Genomic DNA, 17,379 nt, shown 5'->3' with positions numbered 1-17,379 from the left:
GTTTTCCCGGGTGGCCAAGGGGCCTCCAGTCCCCTTACTATGTCAACCGTGGCAGGAATTTCATGATGGAGTGTTGAGATTTTGTCTGTGAAGAAGCTCTCTAATGCAGGGGTAGTCAAACCTCGGCCCTCCAGATATCCATGGACCACAATTTGAGGGCCACAGTTTGACTGCCCCTGCTCTAATGCCTCACAGCCTAATTCTAATTGTCTAACATTTTGGCACCCGTCCTCGAGGGGGGTAAGCGACCAAAGTACCCTAAACAATTGTGCCAAGCAAGAGTTTGTGGACGCGATGAAGGCTGCCTCAAACTCCCGCCATCTCATAAGCCCTCAATAAGCGTGCCATAGGATGTGCCCGAGGCTTCCCTGTGAATCTTCCTCCACACCTGCTCCAGCTGTCTCACTTCCCTCTTCCTCTCCCAAAGCTCCAGAGAGGTGGTCGTGGAGCTATCTTGTCAATGGCAGCCAACAGTCGGGAGTGCCTGACCTCAACTAAACCCACCAACGCATCAACAGGAGGCATCAGGACCCACAGAGCATTCAGGAACCCTTCTGGATCCATAAGTCTCCATGGATCTGGATCAGGGTCTAAGATCTCAATATGAGGGGCTACTATCAGGTGACAGTATGCACCTCACAAGGGGCGGAAAAAGTATTTTCAGGAGAACCATAGAATCATAGAATCATAGAGTTGGAAGGGGCCACACAGGCCATCTAGTCATAGAATCCTAGAGTTGGAAGGGGCCACACAGGCCATCTAGTCCAACCCCCTGCTCAACGCAGGATCAGCCCTAAGAATCCTAAAGCATCCAAGAAAAGTGTGCATCCAACCTTTGCTTGAAGACTGCCAGTGAGGGGGAGCTCACCACCTCCCGAGGCAGCCTATTCCACTGCTGAACTACTCTGACTGTGAAAAACTTTTTCCTGATATCTAGCCTATATCGCTGTACTTGAAGTTTAAACCCATTACTGCGTGTCCTCTCCTCTGCAGCCAGCAGAAACAGCATCCTGCCCTCCTCCAAGTGACAACCTTTCAAATCCTTAAAGAGGGCTATCATGTCCCCTCTCAACCTCCTTTTCTCCAGGCTGAACATTCCCAAGTCCCTCAACCTATCTTCATAGGGCTTGGTCCCTTGGCCCCAGATCATCCTCGTTGCTCTCCTCTGTACCCTTTCAATTTTATCCACGTCCTTCTTGAACCCTTGCACACCTGGTGAAGAGGGCTTTAAACTAGACGCAAAGGGGGAGCGAGACGGAAATTCAGAACCTGGTGTGATGGTAAAAGCTCAAGATGAGAAGATTGCAAAGCTACAGGGAACAGCACATAAGCAGGGAACTACTAACTTGCAAGGAAGTCCAAAACCCCAAACCATGGGGCAGGCAAGGAAGGGATTGCAATGTCTCTAGACTGATGCACAGAGTACGGGAAACAAGCAGGAGGAACTAGTAGTCGTAATAGGGGAAGGGGGCTATGACCTAATAGGAATCACAGAAACTTGGTGGGATATTACTTACAACTGGAATACTAGAATCGGGGGGTACAACCTATTCAAAAGGGACAGACAAAAAAAGAAGGGGGGAGGAGGAGCTATATAGGTTAAGGATCTTTATACTTGTGAAGACATACAGGTACCTGAGCATGAAAGTTCAGTTGAGTGTATTTGGGTAACTATAAAAGGAGTGGGAAATGAGAGGGGTATTATTGTGGGGGTCTGCTATAGACCACCAAGCCAGTCAGAGGACTTGAATGAGAAACTGCTAGACCAAATTACACCATTTTCAAAGAGGGGGGAAATGGGTGACTTCAATTACCCAGATATCTGTTGGAAGACCGACTCTGCTTAAAATGCAAACTCCGTTAAATTCTTAACTTGTCTTGCCGACAGCTTCATTTCCCAGAAAGCAGAGAGGGGAACCAGGGGCTCTGCTAATTTAGACTTGATTTTCATCAATGGGGAAGAACTGGTAGATGAGGAGGGAGTAGTGGGCACACTTGGTAGCAGGGACCATGTGCTTTTGGAATTTTCAATCGTGGGAAAGAGAAAATCTTTACGTAGTTGTACATACAGACTGGACTTCAGGAATTTTAACAGACATAAAGGTATGTTGGGTAGAGTCCTGTGGTCAGAAAGAGATGGGAGTCCAAGAGTCCAAGGGAGTTTCTTAAAAGGGAAATACTGAAGGCTCAATCACAAACAATTCCCTTGAGAAGGAAAGATGGAAGGAGCCTAAGGAAGCCAAGGTGGCTCCATAAACAGCTGTCAAATGATTTGAGGAATAAAAAAGAGTCACAGCAGTCTACAACCAGTTGAAATACAATAATCCCACAAATCCCATAAAACACAAAACTCTACCTATTGTCCCCCTCCACTTGATAGACACCAGCCCCTCGGTTCCTCTTGGCATTCCCTCCACAATAGTCAGTCAGTCAGTCAGTCAGTCAGTCAGTCAGTCAGTCAGTCAGTCAGTCAGTCAGTCAGTCAGTCAGTCAGTCAGTCAGTCAGTCAGTCAGTCAGTCAGTCAGGACTCTCTCTCCCCTCTTCTTTACAAAGTTGTTTCTCTTCTCAATAAGAAGTTTTATTCTTTGAGCAGCTGCTGCTTTGCTGCTCCTTTGCATAGTTAAACTCTGCCGGCACAATTGCTCCCCACCCAAATTGCCAGTAGTTCCCCCCACCCACCCACCCACAGTTAGCAGTGGAGGTTCCAAACTGGGAGGGGGAAAGCTCCAGTTTCTGGTCGCTGCTCACCGCTGGAATGCCAGTCGAAGCACGAGGAAGGAAGCAGAAGACGGCGTCTTCCCCGGTTCTCCCTCTACACACCCAACCACCATCTTTGAACCCAACTGTAGATGGTGAACCTGTGGGGGGGGCTGGCTTCTCTGAACCCCAAATGAGCGCATGAAGAAGCTGCTTTCGACTGAAGGAGCCCCTGGGTCCATCAAAGGCCAGTGGGGCTCAGACCGGCAGCTGCTCTCAGGGCCTCAGGCAGAGGTCTTCCCCCTCCCCTCCCCTCCTGCCTGGTCCCCTTGAACGGGAGACGCCAGGGACTGAATGTGGGACCTTCTGCTTGCCAAGCAAACACCCCGGAGCCCCCGGGCCCTGCATGATAGGGACAGCTGCACCAGGTTTCTCTTACCATTGCTCAGGAGACCCCCGACTCTGTGCTCATGGTGGCTGGAGTGCAGTTTGCTCAGCAAGGTTCAGCCTTTCCCTGCATAATAATAGGGGGGGGGGGTGTCTTTATCAAGGCCGGACTGCGGCTGTGTGTAGATTGCTCAGCAATTGGGAGCTGGTCCAAGAGGAGATCCTTCGGTCCTTGAAACAAGCCCTTTGTGGAATTTATGTTATTTATGGAACCTGGAGAAGCAAAACATCTGGTGGAAAGTTACAGGCCAATTTCCCTTCTGAGCCCCGGTTTTAAGCTCCTCGAGAGGTTAACCCTGAACAGAATCAGTGGCAGGTTTAGCAAACATGTCCCTGTAGAGCTTTCCGAAGGATCGTGGTCTCCCCCAGGGTGGGGTCCTTCTTCCAGGTCTTTTCAAGCCACGCATCTCTGATGTTCCCGAGACGATATCCAAAACGTTTGCTGAAGTTTATGATGACATGCAGTCAGGCACAGATCAATCGACAGGACTGAGGAAATTCTGGCCAGGGAAATTTTGCTTGACCGCCAATGGCAGCTCCTCCCCAGTCCGGGAGAACCAGAAGGCTCCTCTTTCTGCCTCAATAATGACCTGGCCCACCGTGAACGGAACGTCTACCTAAAAGGCACCCAACTTACACAGGACCCAAGTCCCGTGGCAGGACCCTGGACAGCTCCTGGAGCGATGAAACTGCATCTTTCCAACTCACACAAGGCAACCTCCTCCCACAGTGATGTGGCACCACTTGAGATGCGTCTGCAGATGCTGCCTGCCAAACTACTTTCCATCTGTCGCAGGAATGCGAGTATTGTGATTTCCACGGAGATGTGATGGAGCTCTCTGTACTCTCCCCAGCTGCGGTGGAGTGGATTGAAAATTTAGAAATCAGTATTTAGGGGGATTGCCCAGTCCTTCTGCATACCTGTTGTATCAACTTGGTTACGGATTTTATATGCCACTTTCCCCTACAATACGACAATTAAATAAATATGGCGTCTGTGGTCCATTAGAGGCTCCGAATTGACCTGTTGGTCCCCGGCAGAAAATAGCCAAGGGAGAGGGGCCAGCAGAACGTACTCGAGAGGGTGCCTGGGGGTATCGCCCAAGAAGCATACAACAAAAAAGGCAAACTTCTACTTATTCATGTGGGTCCAGCTCACCTCCAGGCCGCAGTCAAAAGGAGAGAGAGAGAAGCCTCATCTCAAGAGGCCCTTCCCTGGCACAAATGGGCAGCCTGCCTGGCAGCACAAATGGGGGGACGATGAGGGCACAGTCTCCTCATGAGAGGCCTGCAGAGAGAGACATCTATTTCCACGGAAGGCCATGTGCAGAGTGGCAAAGGACAAACGGAGTGGGGAAGAGAGAAGCCTAATCTAAAGAGTAGTTTCCCTGGCACAAATGGCCAGCCTGTCTGGCACAGGGGCATTGTCTCTGCGGGAGAGTCCTGCAGAGAGAGAGAGAGAGAGAGAGAGAGAGAGAGAGAGAGAGAGAGAGAGAGAGAGAGAGAGAGACATCTGTTTCCATGGAAGGCCATGTGCAAAGAGGGAGAGGACAGAGGGATGGGGGAGAGAGAAGACTCATCTGAGGAGTAGTTTCCCTCTCACCACTGGCCAGCTTATCTGGCATCCTGTGTGTGTGAGAATGACCGTTTATGCACTGGAGGTTTCATGCCAGGCTGCAGGCTGGAGTTTTAGTCGTGGCAGGTTGTTCCACCTCTTCCTGCACCCACATGGGCGAGCACTTGGCCTGGTGCACATCGTCCGCCCCTGATTTGTGCTCCTGCATAGGAGCTGGGGCAGCGAAGTTCCCAGTGCATAAACGGTCTATGAGAGGGTTTTTCTACAGCCTTGACTCTCCATGATACAGGAGCGTTTGCCTAATTATACCCAAATATTAACAAGGACGGACTCACTGCCACTGACGAAAGATTGAAAACGGAAAACAAATCTAGAGACCGTTCTGGCAGAGTCGAAGCCTGAATAAGTAACATAAGAGACTCTTTATCTTTTCAAGCTTTATTAAGCCACTGGATAGATTCTGTTTTTCTCTTGTCACTAATTTGGAATCGTCCATTTTTTTTGTGCAATTGTTTGGAATGACAGCTTGTTTGAAAGCCTTAACTCGGTGTTTTGTTTCTTGGTTTGATTATCATACGTGGAGATTGGCAGCCCCATCAGGAATTCGTGGTGTCGTGGTTAGAAACACTGACTTCTAATCCGTTGAGCCTGATTTGATTCCCTGCTCCTCCCCCACCTGCAGCCAGCTGGGTAACCTTGGGCCAGTCACAGTCCTGATAAAGCTGTTCTGACCGAGCAGGAATATCAGGGCTCTCTCAGCCTCACCCACCCCACAGGGTGTCTGTTGTGGGGAGAGGAAGAATAGATTATTGTAAGCTGCTTTGAGACTCCTTTCTTGTAGAGAAAAGCGGCCTATAAGAACCAACTCTTCTTGGAGTTCCTGGTTGCCTTCTACTATGTCAGCCATGGCCCTTCCTTATGGCTCTCCAGGCTGAGGCCTTTCCCCTCCCCTTCTGCCTTTTACCTTTTACCTGGAGATGCTGCTGGGGACTGGACCTGGGACCTGGGACCTTCTGCAGGCCAAGCGGAGGCTCTACCACTGGGCCATGGCCCCTCCCCAGCCCCGGAAGATGCCTGATACAGAGCCAGATCCATGATCCATCGAGGTCAGCACTGTCTGCTCGGACTAGCAGTGGCTCTCCAAAGTCTCAGGCAGTGGAAGCCTTTCCGCCAGATCACTTTAGCAAGAGATGCCAGGATTTGAACCCGGGACCTTCTGCATGCTAAGCATATTCAACCCATTCAACCATACTGAATGAACATAGCCGTGGCAGCACCCCGAGGCCCACAGGCATTGTGCTTCCAGTCCTGAGGAGAAGAGTGTCAGTGAGGAGAAGGGGAACCAACCAGAACAGGAACACGTTACTTCAGCAGTGACCGCAGAGGTGGGATTTCTTGGGAGTAGGCTCCCTATCTGTGTGCCGCTTTGCCCAAAACCCTCAGTATCCTGAGGCGGATCTGCTTGGTCTTCACCCCGTAGACTAAGGGGTTCAGCACCGGGGGCACCAGCAGGTGCACATTGGCCATTATGACATGGACATGGGAGCCATGGGTCTTACTGAACCTGTGCACCATGGACAAGCCAATGAAGGGCACATAGAAAAGGAAGACTGCGCAGATGTGTGAAATGCATGTCCCGAGGGCCTTGAGGCGTGCCTCTTGGGTGAGGCTCAAGGCCGCTCTCAGGATGAAGAAGTAAGACACAGAAATGAGCAGCGAATCCACCCCAATGGCAAAAATGATGACCACCAGCCCGTAGATGACGTTGACCTTGATGTCGGCACAGGCCAGCTTCATGACGTCCTGGTGGAGGCAGTAGGAGTGGGAGAGGACGTTCGATCGGCAGAAGGGAAGCCTCTTGATGAAAACCGGCAGGGGGGCCATCAAGGCTGCTCCGCGGAGGACGGCCCCCAGTCCGATCTTGGCTATCCTGGGCGTGGAGAGGAGGGACGCGTGACTCAGCGGGTGGCAGATGGCGATGTAGCGGTCGAAGGCCATCGCCAGCAGAATGGTGGATTCCATGCCTGACAGGCTGTGGATGCAGAACATCTGGACCAGGCAAGCATCGAACGCAATGCTGGGGGCCTGGAGCCAGAAGATGGCCATCATTTTGGGGATGGTGGCCAGGGAGATCAGCGTGTCAATGGCTGCCAGCATGCAGAGGAAGAGGTACATGGGCTCGTGGAGGCTCCGCTCGACCCTAACGATGTATATGATGGCACCGTTGCCCAGGACGGCCAGCAGGAGCAGGCAGCAGAGGGGGAACGCCAGCCAGAACTGCACGGCCTCCATCCCTGGGAAGCCGACCAGGATGAACACGGCAGCCGTGAAGTTGCCTGCCTGGAGAGGGGCCATGGCCAGGTGGGTGGGGTGTCTTCCTCCTGGACTGAGGGAAGAATGAACGGCAATCTGAAGAAGAGGAAGAGCTGGTTTCACACCTCACTTTTCACTACCCAAAGGAGTCTCAAAGCAGCTCACATTCGCCTTCCCTTTCCCTCCCCACAACAGACACCCGGTGAGAGAGGTGGGCTGAGAGAACACCCTTAAGAGAACTGTGACTAGGCCAAGGTCACCCAGCTGGCTGCATGTAGAGGAGGAGTGGGGAATGAAACCCAGCTCTCCAGTTTAGAAGTTGCTGCCCTTATATACTAAGTTGGCTCTTTAATCTGTCACACCCTTTTCAGAATTTTTACAGTAATTTCTATATGGAAACTTACTTCTCTATGTTCGCCCTTTCCCACCACCAAAATAACCATATTGGTTAGGCACGCATGTATGTGCCGTCAATTCCTCTGCAGAGCCTTCCTTGGTGTTCTCCCTCCCAAGCACTGACCCTCCACAGCTTCCAGGATCTGGTGCCTTCTGGCCCAGTTCACATTTAGTTCCAATTTGGACTAAGGTTCCTTTCTGCCAAACTTGTGTTTCAAACTAAATTGGCAGGTGATGGGAAGACAAGTGGCCTCAAGGCTCTCTGGAAAGCCAGAGCCAACTGCAGCATCCCCAGAGTGTGCCCAGCAAGGATTTGCAGAGATGCCCGCCCCGTTTCCACTTTGCAGGGCTGCCTGGTCATTCATTCCCTGGTGACTCCATCTCTGAACCCGCTCTGGGGAGGGCCTAGCAAGGGGGTGCTGGATCATATCTGCTTGCATTGTTTGCCATTTGCATTAATAGGGGACCACATTCCTGTGGCAAGTGCAACGCCAGGTCGATTAACAATAAGACCCACACCTTGCAGGAGTATTTTGCAAATAACTGCGTGGACCTGGCGTGCCTGACCAAGCATGGTGCATGACTCCTGTGCACAACGATGTGTAGAAGAGGGGCCAAATGTTCTCTCCCTCAAGGCCCTGCTGATGCTGGTAAATGCTGAAAAACGGCAAGGCAGGTTTCCTAATGGCAGAATTCCCAGGCCACAATGGCCAGATCCCCTCTCCCTCCACCTCCCCATCTACGCCTAGGGCACCCTGAGTCATGGATCGCCATGACAAGCAAGGAAGCCGGGACTCAGAGGTGTTTGTACTCAGCATCAGCGGCTGGTTGTACCAGGGAGCATGGGCCGTTGTGTCTGCGGGGGCTCTGGTGTCTGGAAGCCTTTTAGTGGCCTCTGTGAGGAAAGGAGGGATGAAGGGCTGGGTGTTTCACATGCCTTCCAACCGCCGTCCCTTCCTCTCCCCACAACAGACACCCTGGCTGTTTCGCATGCCTGTCTTGGAAGGCTGCACCAGGCACTGTGCTCCACCCTACCTTCGTAACCAGAAAAGGAGGACCTTCAAGGACTCATGGGGGTGAAGAAATCCATTTCCTGCCCCCTTCCGGCTGGCTCCGGCTCAACTTCCACTGATCCTGCTTAGCTTCCCAGGTCTAGCAAGAGTTGATCTAACCTGAGCTACGCAAGTGGGGCCAGCCCTTGTCCTCCATTCTCGTTAAATGAAGGCATCTCCACACCAGGTCAGTTCGTGACTCACCAGCCTCTGATCCTTGCAGTGCTCCACCCTCTTCACTCAGGCAGGAGCCCTCCGGCAGGCAAGGCCTTCTAGTCTCCTCATCGTCCTTGCGCACGAGACTTGCTCTCTGGGCCTATTTATCCTTCTTTCAGAGATCCCGCCAGGCAAAGGAGACGGAGAGGGAGGCACAGTCTGCTGGGAGGCTCATGTGCTGGGACTGCTTTCAACTTTGTTGAGAGGCACCTGGCAGTCCTGGAGGAGTACAAATCCCCGGGACCAGAGCGTGTGCCCCCTGGTATCCTCAGAGAGCTTTCTACAGCCTTCGTGACATACTGAAGGAGGGGAGATGCTTCCCGTATAGCCTACCCATCCACTCTGGTCACTGTTTAATTATTGCATTTACAGTCTTCCCTGCCTTGGAGGCTCAATGTGGATTATATTGATTGAAATGTACACTTTGAATATTCCAAAGTAGAAAATTTAAAATATCTTAAGTCTGAAGAATTCTAAGAAATGGAAACTAGAATCATAGATTCAAGGTATTGGTATTGACCTTTAAGGCTATACGCGGCCTGGGTCCCGTCTACCTGCGGGACCGCTTGGTTGCTTATGCCCCCCGCAGGGCCCTCCGCTCTGCGGGTATGAATTTACTGGTTGTCCCGGGCCCACGGGATGTTCGCCTGGCCTCGACCCGGGCCAGGGCCTTTTCAGTCCTGGCCCCAACCTGGTGGAACGAGCTCCCAGAAGAGCTAAGGGCCCTGCAGGATCTACCAGCTTTCCGCAGGGCCTGTAAGACGGAGCTCTTCCGCCAGGGCATATGGTTGAGGCCAGGGCAGCTCTCCCACTAACCCATCAGAGGATCCCCTCCAATATTGAGATCTCTAACACCGAGATCATGGTTAGATCTATTGTATTGGTGCCACCCTCTTCTGAACATTATTCTCTCCACCAGGCTGAACTAAGATCAGAATTGTGACCACCGCCGCTATATGTTATGTTATATGTAACTTTTAATTGGGGTTTTTATGGGGATTTTATTGTGTTTTAACTATTTATGTTGTAAACCGCCCTGAGACCTATTGGGAGAAGGGCGGTCTAAAAATTAAATAATAATAATAATAATAATAATAATAATAATAATAATAATAATAATAATAATAACCCCCTGCACTATGCAGGACACTCACAACCCTCTTGCTCACCCACTGTCACCTGCCACCCCCTTGAGCCTTCACAGAATCAGCCTCTCTGTCCGATGGCTCTCCAGCCTCTGCTTAAAATCTCCAAAGATGGAGAACCCACCACCTCCCAAGGAAGCCTGTTCCACTGAGAAACCGCTCTGACTGTCAGGAACTTCTTCCGGAAGTTGAGACAGAATTTAGAATCATAGAATCATAGAGTCGGAAGGGACCTCCTGGGTCATCTAGTCCAACCCCCTGCACTATGCAGGACACTCACAACCCTCTCACTCACCCACTGTCACCTGCCACCCTCTTGAGCCTTCCCAGAATCAGCCTCTCCGTTAGATGGCTCTCCAGCCTCTGCTTAAAAACCTCCAAAGATGGAGAACCCACCACCTCCCAAGGAAGCCTGTTCCACTGAGGAACTGCTCTAACTGTCAGGAACTTCTTCCAGAGGCTTAGATGGAATTAAGAAACACAGAGTCCTAGAGTTGGAAGGGACCTCCTGGGTTATCTAGTCCAACCCCCTGCACTATGCAGGACACTCACATCCCTCTCGCTCACCCACTGTCACCTGCCACCCTCTTGAGCCTTCCCAGAATCAGCCTCTCCGTTAGATGGCTCTCCAGCCTCTGCTTAAAAACCTCCAAAGATGGAGAACCCACTACCTCCCAAGGAAGCCTGTTCCACTGAGGAACTGCTCTAACTGTCAGGAACTTCTTCCGGAGGTTGAGACGGAATTTAGAATCCTAGAGTTGGATGGGACCTCCTGGGTCATCTAGTCCAACCCCCTGCACTGTGCAGGACACTCCCAACCCTCTCGCTCCTCCACTGTCACCTGCCACCCCCTTGAGCCTTCCCAGAATCAGCCTCTCCATCAGATGGCTCTCCAGCCTCTGCTTAAAAATCTCCCAAGATGGAGAACCCTCCACCTCCCAAGGAAGCTACTGAGAAACCGCTCTGACTGTCAGGAAGTTCTTCCTGATGAATTTCCTTTGAGGAAACAATAGGAACAATGCAGTATACCTCAGTAACCTATTCAAATGAAAGGTAACAGTAGCAGCAATAACAGATAACACTAATTAACAACTCCAGCATTCTAACAATCCCATGGTCGGTTGGTTCAGGGCGTTTGATTCATGGGGAGGAGGTTCAGGGGGCTCATTGGATGTTGTTTGGCTTCGATCGACTTCAACCAAATGTCTGGCAGAAGAGTTCCCTTTTGCAGTCCCTGAGGAACTGTTTTAACTTTGCCATGTTGTTTCAAGGTCCCACCAGAAGTCCAGCAGAACAGCTCTGTCTTACAAGTTCGGTGGGCCTGTTTAAGGTTCTTCAGGACTCTAATCCTGCTGGACCTGGGCCAAGCTCAAAAAGGCCCTGGCCCTGGTTGAGGCTAATTTAATTTCTTTGAGTCTGGGAATCCTGAGCAGATTTTGCTCACAAGATCTCAATGTTCTTTGGGGGACCGAGAGGAAGCGGCTGCCCCACAGATACAACCCTTCCAGACTGAGTAGGGCTTTAAAGGAAAGAACCAAGACTTTGAACCTGATCCCATCTTCAATTTGGAGCCAGTGCAGTTGGGAGATCACAAGTCGTATTTGCATTCTCCGCCGAGTTCCAGAGATGGGCTACTGCTCTGTAGTTCTTCTGGGACCACATGCTCAACCACCTTACCCAGCTATAGAAAATGCAAAACTGGACAGTAGTTGGCTGGGTCAGATGCATCCACCTAGCCTGGACTTTGGGCGTTGTGGAGTAAGGGGTGGGAAGAAGACTGCAGTCTTCCCTGCCTGGCCCAGTCTTTGGGAAATGGGAGGGTGGGCCAAGAAGGTGGCAGTCACCCCCATGCAGCCTTCCCAACCCAGCCTTTGGAAGACGGTGTGGGAAGGTGGCAGACCACTCCTCCACAGTCTGCCCAGCCTGGCCTTTGGAAGATGTGGGTGCAGTTCACAAACACCTAGTTTCTTTAAATGAAGCAAAGTCTTCTGGGCCAGATGAATAGCATGCAGGGGTACTAAAAGAACTTGCAGATGTCATCTGTGAACCTCTGTCCATTATTTTTGACACTTCTTGGAGAACAGGCGAGGTGCCAGACAATTGGAGGCGGGCAAATGTTGTCCCCATTTTCAAGAAAGGGAAAAAGGATCCAGGTAATTATCGACCCGTCAGCTTGACATCTGTAGCTGGCAAAATTTTGGAACAAATAATCAAAGACTCGGTCCTTGAGCAGCTGGAAGTGAGCGCTGTGATTTCTAAGACTCAGCAGGGGTTTCGCAAGAACAAGTCATGTCAGGCCAACCTTATCTCTTTTTTCGAGAAAGTGACAACCTTGCTGGATCAGGGGAATGCCGTGGACATAGTTTATCTGGATTTCAGTAAAGCTTTTGATAAGGTTCCACATGATATTCTTGTTCACAAATTGGTAAAATGCGGTATGGATCCTAATTCTGTCAGGTGGATCAATAAATGGTTGACAGATCGTCCCCAGAGGGTACTTGTTAATGGTTCAGCATCTTCTTGGAAAAGAGTGACAAGTGGAGTCCCCAAGGATCTGTCCTGGGGCCTGTGTGGTTCTACATGTTTATAAATGATTTGGATGAGGGATTAGAGGGGAGAAATTTGCAGATGATACTAAACTGGAAGGGGTAGCAAACACAACTGAAGACAGCAACAGAATACAGGATGATCTTGATCGGCTCGAGAAGTGGGCTAAACTGAATAACATGAAGTTCAATAGGGACAAATGTAAAGTTCTGCATTTAGGTAGGAAAAACCAAATACACCAATATAAGATGGGGGAGACTTGTCTTGGCAGTAGCATGTGCGAAAAGGATCTGGGGGTCTTAGTAGACCATACATTAAACATGAGTCAGCAGTGTGACTCAGAAGTTAAAAAGGCAAATGGGATTTTGGGCTGTATCAAACGGAGTATCGTGTCCAGATCACGGGAGGTGATGGTACCGCTTTGCTCTGGTTCGGCCTCACTTGGACTACTATGTTCAGTTTTGGGCACTTCAATTGAAGAGGGATGTAGACGAACTGGAGCGTGTCCAGAGGAGGGCAACAAAGATGGTGAGGAGTTTGGAGACCAACACGTATGAAGAAAGATTAGGGGAGCTTGGTCTGTTTAGACTGGAAAGGAGATGACTGAGAGGGGATCTAATAACCATCTTCAAGTATTTAAAAAGTTGCCATATAGAGGATGGAGCAGAGTTGTTCTCTCTTGCCCCAGAGGGACGGACCAGAACGAATGGGATGAAATGAATGCAAAAGAAATTCCATCTAAATCTCCAGAAGAAGTTCCTGAAAGTTAGAGCGGTTCCTCAGTGGAACAGGCTTCCTCGGGAGGTGGTGGGTCCTCCATCTTTAAACAGAGGCTGAAGAGCCATCTGACGGAGAGGCTTCATGGAGTAGGAGCTCGCTATGCTATGAAATGTGAAGATTCCTAAAGCACCTATTCAATGGTTAAAACATTGTATGTGAAAATGCAAGATTCTGTAATATCCTGTAATGTTTTCTTCTTCTTCTCTGTAAGTTGGCTTATGGAATTATTTCTTAATCAAAATGGCCTTGCTTGTGAGATGGATGTACTTGACTATCTCTTGAAATACTCCCGCCATGGTCTATGTTGATGTGTTCAGCTGCACTATTTCCAAGGCCAGTGGAAGTAACTGGAATTGTTTATATTAAACCATTGGAGCCGGGCGGAGGGCTGGGAGGAAGGGAAAATGGCCTTTTGGGGCCTTTCCGGTGACTTTGCAAAATGGCAAAGGGTGGTCCGGGGGGTGGGCCAGGGGGGATGTGCAGAGGGTTATTGGTTTGACCCATAAGGGCATCACCTTTGCCCACCTCCAATGAGAATTTATATAATTTCATTCATCTCTATTGTTAACCACGCAGGCTGTTTTGGGAGCATCCCACCTGTGTCAGTTTTGTTCTTCTGCAGTAGAATAAAAAATTCAAGTTCTTACAGTCTAGTGGTCAATCTATTTGGGCACACTGGGCAAATGACCCTAAAAAGCTCAGACAGGCCCTGGGCCATCAGGCTGATTCTGTGAAGGTTCAAGGGGGTGGCAGGTGACAGTGGATGAGCAAGAGGGTTGTGAGTGTCCTGCATAGTGCAGGGGGTTGGACTAGATGACACATGAGGTCCCTTCCAACTCTTGTTGTTGTTGTTAGGTGCGAAGTCGTGTCTGACCCATCGCAACCCCATGGACAATGATCCTCCAGGCCTTCCTGTCCTCTACCATTCCCCGGAGTCCATTTAAGTTTGCACCGACTGCTTCAGTGACTCCATCCAGCCACCTCATTCTCTGTCATCCCCTTATTCTTTTGCCTTCAATCACTCCTTCTCTAGGGAGTCCTTCCTTCTCATGAGGTGGCCAAAGTATTTGAGTTTCATCTTCAGGATCTGGCCTTCTAAGGAGCAGTCCGGGCTGATCTCCTCTAGGACTGACCGGTTTGTTCGCCTTGCAGTCCAAGGGACTCGCAAGAGTCTTCTCCAGCACCAGAGTTCAGAAGCCTCAATACTTTGATGCTCGGCCTTCCTTATGGTCCAACTTTCGCAGCCATACATTGCAACTGGGAATACCATAGCCTTGACTAAACGCACTTTTGTTGGCAGGGTGATGTCTCTGCTTTTTAGGATGCTGTCTAGATTTCCCATAGCTTTCCTCCCCAGGAGCAAGCGTCTTTTAATTTCTTTGCTGCAGTCCCCATCTGCAGTGATCTTGGAGCCCAGGAAAATAAAATCTGTCACTATCTCTATTTCTTCCTCATCTATTTGCCAGGAGAACAGATCCTTCTCCTGGATGATTGAGACAGATCCTGCACTGAGCAGGGGATGGGACTAGATGGCCTTCATGACCCCTTCCCACTCTAGGATTCTAGGAGTCTAGTTCAGCAGTGGAAGGGGCTGCCTAAGGAGGTGGGGAGCTCCCCTTCACTGGTGGTCTTCAAGCAGCTGCCAGTGAGGGGGAGCTCACCACCTCCTAGGCAGCCCATTGCACTGCTGAACTGAATAGTAGAATCATAGAATCATAGAGTTGGAAGGGGCCATACAGGCCATCTAGTCCAACCCCCTGCTCAACGCAGGATCAGCCCAAAGCATCCTAAAGCAATAGTACAGGGGGTTGGACTAGATGACCCAGGAGGTCCCTTCCAGCTCTATTATTCTATGATTCTATGATTCCTCTGAACCATCTCTGCAATCTGCAAGGACTGCAATCTAGATTTTCAGATAGTTAAGTGGATAGGGAATAGGTTAGAGAACCGCACTCAAAGAGTTGTTGTCAATGGTGTTTCATCAGAATGGAGAGAGGTGAGTAGCGGGGTACCTCAGAGCTCGTTGCTCGGCCCGGTACTTTTTAGCATATTTATTAATGATCTAGATGAGGGGGTGGAGGGACTACTCATCAAGTTTGTAGATGACACCAAATTGGGAGGACTGGCAAATACTCCGGAAGATAGAGACATTGAGATCTGAACACAATGGAAAAATGGGCAAATGAGAACAAGATGCAATTTAATAACGATAAGTGTAAAGTTCTGCATCTGGGTCAGAAAAATGAAAAGCATGCCTACTGGATGGGGGATACGCTTCTAGGTAGCACTGTGTGTGAACGAGGCCTTGGGGTACTTGTGGATTGTAAACTAAACATGAGCAGGCAGTGTGATGCAGCGGGAAAAAAGGCAAATGCCATTTTGGGCTGTATCAACAGGGGCATCACATCAAAATCACAAGATGTCATAGTCCCATTGTATACGGCACTGGTCAGACCACACCTGGAGTACTGTGTGCAGTTCTGGAGGCCTCACTTCAAGAAGGACGTAGATAAAATTGAAAGGGTACAGAGGAGAGCGACGAAGATGATCTGGGGCTAAGGGACCAAGCCCTATGAAGATAAGTTGAGGGACTTGGGAATGTTCAGCCTGGAGAAAAGGAGGTTGAGAGGGGACATGATAGCCCTCTTTAAGTATTTGAAAGGTTGTCACGTGGAGGAGGTCAGGATGCTGTTTCTGTTGGCTGCAGAGGAGAGGACACGCAGTAATGGGTTTAAACTACAAGTACAACGATATAGGCTAGATATCAGGAAAAAAATTCACAGTCAGAGTAGTTCAGCAGTGGAATAGGCTGCCTAAGGAGGTGGTGAGCTCCCTCTCACTGGCAGTCTTCAAGCAAAGGTTGGATACACACTTTTCTTGGATGCTTTAGGATGCTTAGGTCTGATCCACCGTAGAGCAGGGGGTTGGACTAGATGGCCGGTATAGCCCCTTCCCATTCTAGGATTCTATGATCTCAATTTTGTCCACAGTGAAAATTTCCATAGTCAGATCCTAGTCCCAGCAAGCTATGCACAGGAGTATAGATCACATCTCAGTCCCTAATTATTTTTCTAAGTAACTGGGTGAATCATCTAGTATAGGGACAATGAAGTCTTGCAAATAAGTGAGTTTTGCCTATCTTGCAGAAGTCCAGGACTGGGGTGCCTTTCTTTCCTCCTCTGGAAGGCCGTTGGTGGGACTTTTGGACTTGTCTGGGTTCTGAGACCTTCCAGAAAAATAGTGCTGCAGAATAGAAACTTTGAGGTTTAAGAGAGAGAATCTTTACTGGATGGCTGTTTACAAAAATATACTATACTAGTAAAAGAGCCCATTGTAAACAAAATACAATGGGCGCTAGAATGTGGGGGATAGGGAGGGACAGGGCAGCGCGCTGCAAGGAAGCTGACCTTAGAGAGGGCGGGTGGGCGGCGGCGGCGGGGCATCCTCAGCTGCCCGGTGGGCCTTTGGCGGCCGTCTTCGATGCAGGCGGGGTTCTTTCCGAGGTCCGTTTTCGGCTGGCACGGGAGTCCCTGGCGGCGGCGCGCAGGGCAGCTGGCGGGGGCTCCCTGTCTGGCGGGCAGGGAGCCTCCGCCAGCTGCCCTGCGCGCCGCTGCCAGGGACTCCCTTGGGCAGCGTCCTGACGGTCGGCGGGCCGTTGGCGGCCATCTTCGATGCAGGCGGGGTTGTTTTGGAGGTCCGTTTTTGGCTGGCATGGGAGTCCCTGGCGGCGGCGCGCAGGGCGGCTGGCGGGGGCTCCCTGCCTGGCGGGCAGGGAGCCTCCACCAGCCGCCCTGCGCGCCGCTGCCAGGGACTCCCTCGGGCGGCGGCTTGATGGGCAGGGCGGCTTGACGGGCGGCGGCTTGTCGGGAGGCTTGACGGGCGGCGGTTTGATGTGTGGCTTGACAGGCAGGGAGCCCCCGGCAGCCGCGCTCCGCGCAACTGCCGGGGGCTCCCTTGTGGGGCGGCCTGATGCGGCGAGAGGCGCTTTGCGCCTCTCGCCGCGTCAGGCCGCCAGGCAGGGAGCCCCCGGCAGCCGCGCTCCACGCGACTGCCGGGGGCTCCCTCGGGCGGCGGCCTGACATGGCGAGAGGTGCTTCGCGCCTCTCGCCACGTCAGGCCGGGAGCAACTGCAAGCCGCGCTGCGCGCGGCTCGCAGTTCCTGGGGCTGGGAATCGGAGGGACCAATCGGCAGGCGCTTCGCGCCTGCCA

The 17,379-nt window shown here is 51.0% G+C and overlaps 1 protein-coding gene across 1 annotated transcript; it reads right to left on the bottom strand.

Annotated features, from left to right (window-relative positions):
• Window positions 1-6,131: 6,131 nt before the first annotated feature.
• LOC143840534 (olfactory receptor 51E1-like) lies at window positions 6,132-16,836 on the bottom strand. The gene is made up of 2 exons (XM_077344145.1): window positions 16,624-16,836; window positions 6,132-7,130 (listed from the first exon to the last, which is right to left on the bottom strand). Exons 1-2 carry the CDS (start codon window positions 16,834-16,836, stop codon window positions 6,132-6,134), a joined length of 1,212 nt encoding a protein of 403 aa, XP_077200260.1.
• Between the last annotated feature and the right edge of the window lie 543 nt (window positions 16,837-17,379).

This window comes from Paroedura picta, chromosome 6, assembly GCF_049243985.1.
Source record: "Paroedura picta isolate Pp20150507F chromosome 6, Ppicta_v3.0, whole genome shotgun sequence".
Lineage (NCBI taxonomy): Eukaryota > Metazoa > Chordata > Lepidosauria > Squamata > Gekkonidae > Paroedura > Paroedura picta.
This window is presented reverse-complemented; position numbering and strand designations above follow the sequence as displayed.